General features: G+C 38.2%; 1 protein-coding gene across 1 annotated transcript in view; it reads right to left on the reverse strand.

The window, feature by feature from the left end:
* The window catches only part of LOC112460143 (protein draper-like), a gene marked incomplete at both ends in the record, with an annotated part of 2,671 nt that extends 627 nt beyond the window's left edge, over nucleotides 1-2,044 (reverse strand). Inside the window, 2 exons of the mRNA XM_025024673.1 lie at nucleotides 6-200; nucleotides 1,876-2,044. Coding sequence (XP_024880441.1) covers nucleotides 6-200; nucleotides 1,876-2,044 — 364 coding nt within the window. The remainder of the gene's footprint in view (nucleotides 1-5; nucleotides 201-1,875) is intronic.
* Between the last annotated feature and the right edge of the window lie 126 nt (nucleotides 2,045-2,170).

The following is a 2,170-nucleotide window of genomic DNA, read 5'->3' on the forward strand; positions in this document are numbered from 1 at the left end:
GTTACAGGATCCGCCGTTCTGACAACGGCACTCCTCGGCGCAATCTTGCCCGTATCGGTTGGAAGAACACTTTCGATCGCAGTACAGGCCGATCCAGCCTCTGGTACACTTACACTTGCCGTCGAATGGGTCGCACGTGGCACCGTTCTGGCATTTACAATCCATCTTGCAATCTCTGCCCCATTTACCCGAAGGGCACTCTGTTCATATGAAAGTTAAAATTAACCTTCTGTACACGCCGTTTAAATAAACTGATATCTTCGATAGCGCAGAAAGTCATCGTGTATTTCTTTCATTAGTTTTTAAAAATAAACCCGCCAACGTAACTTTTTAAACACAATAAAAATGTATTTACGCTAAGTATTCGTGATTTGCCATTACGTATTTTTAAATTCTTTTCGTGAATGCAAAGTGTCATTATTACTAAATTATAACATACAACATCTTTAGTAATATTCTCGTTGTCAGAGAGGTAGGTAAGCTTAAGAGATGGATGAAAGATAAAGAAAAAGAATATAGAAGGAATAATGTGGTAATTAAAGGGATACCTAAATTTAGAACAAGAAAGAGACTGGAAGAAATGGGCGCAGAAATTTTTAAGAGAAAAATTAGGTGTAAGATGTAATCTAGGACCTAGGGTCTAGGAGAAAAGATTTGTAAGAATAATTTTATTAGAAGAGGGATGCTATTTAGATATTTAGTTAGGAGCGTGATGTCATACGGTGTGGAATTATGGGGGTGGAAAGAAAGAAAGAATTTAGAAAAGATAATGCTGGATTACGCTAGATGGGTTTTTAAATTAAAGTTTTGCACTCCAAGATATATGATGTCTAGAGAACTAGGAATGAGCAAACTAAGGATAGGTTGGGGAATTAGGGCTATGAAGTTTGAGGATAAGGTCAGGGAAGTAAGTGAAGAGAGGTGAATTAAAAAGTGTTGGTTAGATAAAGAAAGTAATGAATGGAATGATAGATATGGAAAGGAAAGGGAAAAATATTTTAATAGAAATGGGTGGAGTGTTGTGGCTGTGAAAGCCTTGAGAAGGGAGGGGAGGAATCTAGGTAAAGAAATGAGGAATAAGGATGAGGATGTTCAGAGACAGTTAGAGGAAAATAGAATTTTAGAATCAAGGTATAATAAGAAATACAAGAAGTTAAGCAAGGATTTGGAAGGTCCCAGGTATTTAAGGATGGATAATTTAGACAGGCAAAACCTTGGGGATAGTATTAGAGCTCTGTTAAATTTAAGATGCGGTAACTTAGAATCAGGTAATAGGTATTGGTTAGAAAAGGAGAAGCGGATGTGTATTTTTTGCAATAAAGGTAAGGATAGCATGAATGATTTACTGTATTAAAAAAAAGATAGTAAGGAAAGGTTGGAAAAACTTTGGAACGATAAATTGGACACCACCAAAGCGGAGGTATTGTTGAAAGTAGTCAGGGAAAGGAATGCGAAAGAAAAAGAAGATAGATACACAATGTCATTAGGCTGTGAGATAGACTGTGTGGTTAGGAGATAGTGCCATAAGAAGCAATGATTATTATAATCGTATAAGTAATGACAGGTCATTTGAATAGTTGTATTGTGCGTGGATGGAATGCAGGTATGAATGATTAAGGATTGATTGTAAACCAAGTCCACTTTCTGGCTGTATTGCTAAAATTAATAAACATATATATAGTAATATTCTCGTTATTTCACGTTCGCTATCTCTCTACGTGTTACTCTAACACGTTGTTATTCATGTCGAATGTCGGACTGTTGCATCGCAAATGAAAAATATGTGCACTATAATAAAAGAGTATTCGTTTCGCCAGCTATACCGGAATGCATGTCCCGCCGTTATTATTATTATAAAAATGAAGCTGCTCTCACTGGTATCACATAACGAGCCGCGGTATCCCGACTCGCATTCGCAGACGTCAGGCGCAATACAGGTACCGTAGAGACAACCCTCGGAGCACACTGGAATGCAGCGATCGCCTTTCGTGGTCTCCGTGTAGCCTTTGCAGCATTCTCTTACGGGCCTTTGTTTCGTCACATTCTGCAAGAAACACGTAAATTACGGACCGTAATTCGCGCCGTTCCACCAATAATCTTTTCTCCGCAGCTTTCTTGTTTGAGCTTGCTATCGCTCCGCGACAGTAATTAAGCACAAAACACAAATCTA

This window comes from Temnothorax curvispinosus, unplaced genomic scaffold (assembly GCF_003070985.1).
Source record: "Temnothorax curvispinosus isolate PA1 unplaced genomic scaffold, ASM307098v1 QBEX01010356.1, whole genome shotgun sequence".
In the NCBI taxonomy this organism is placed as follows: Eukaryota; Metazoa; Arthropoda; class Insecta; order Hymenoptera; family Formicidae; genus Temnothorax; species Temnothorax curvispinosus.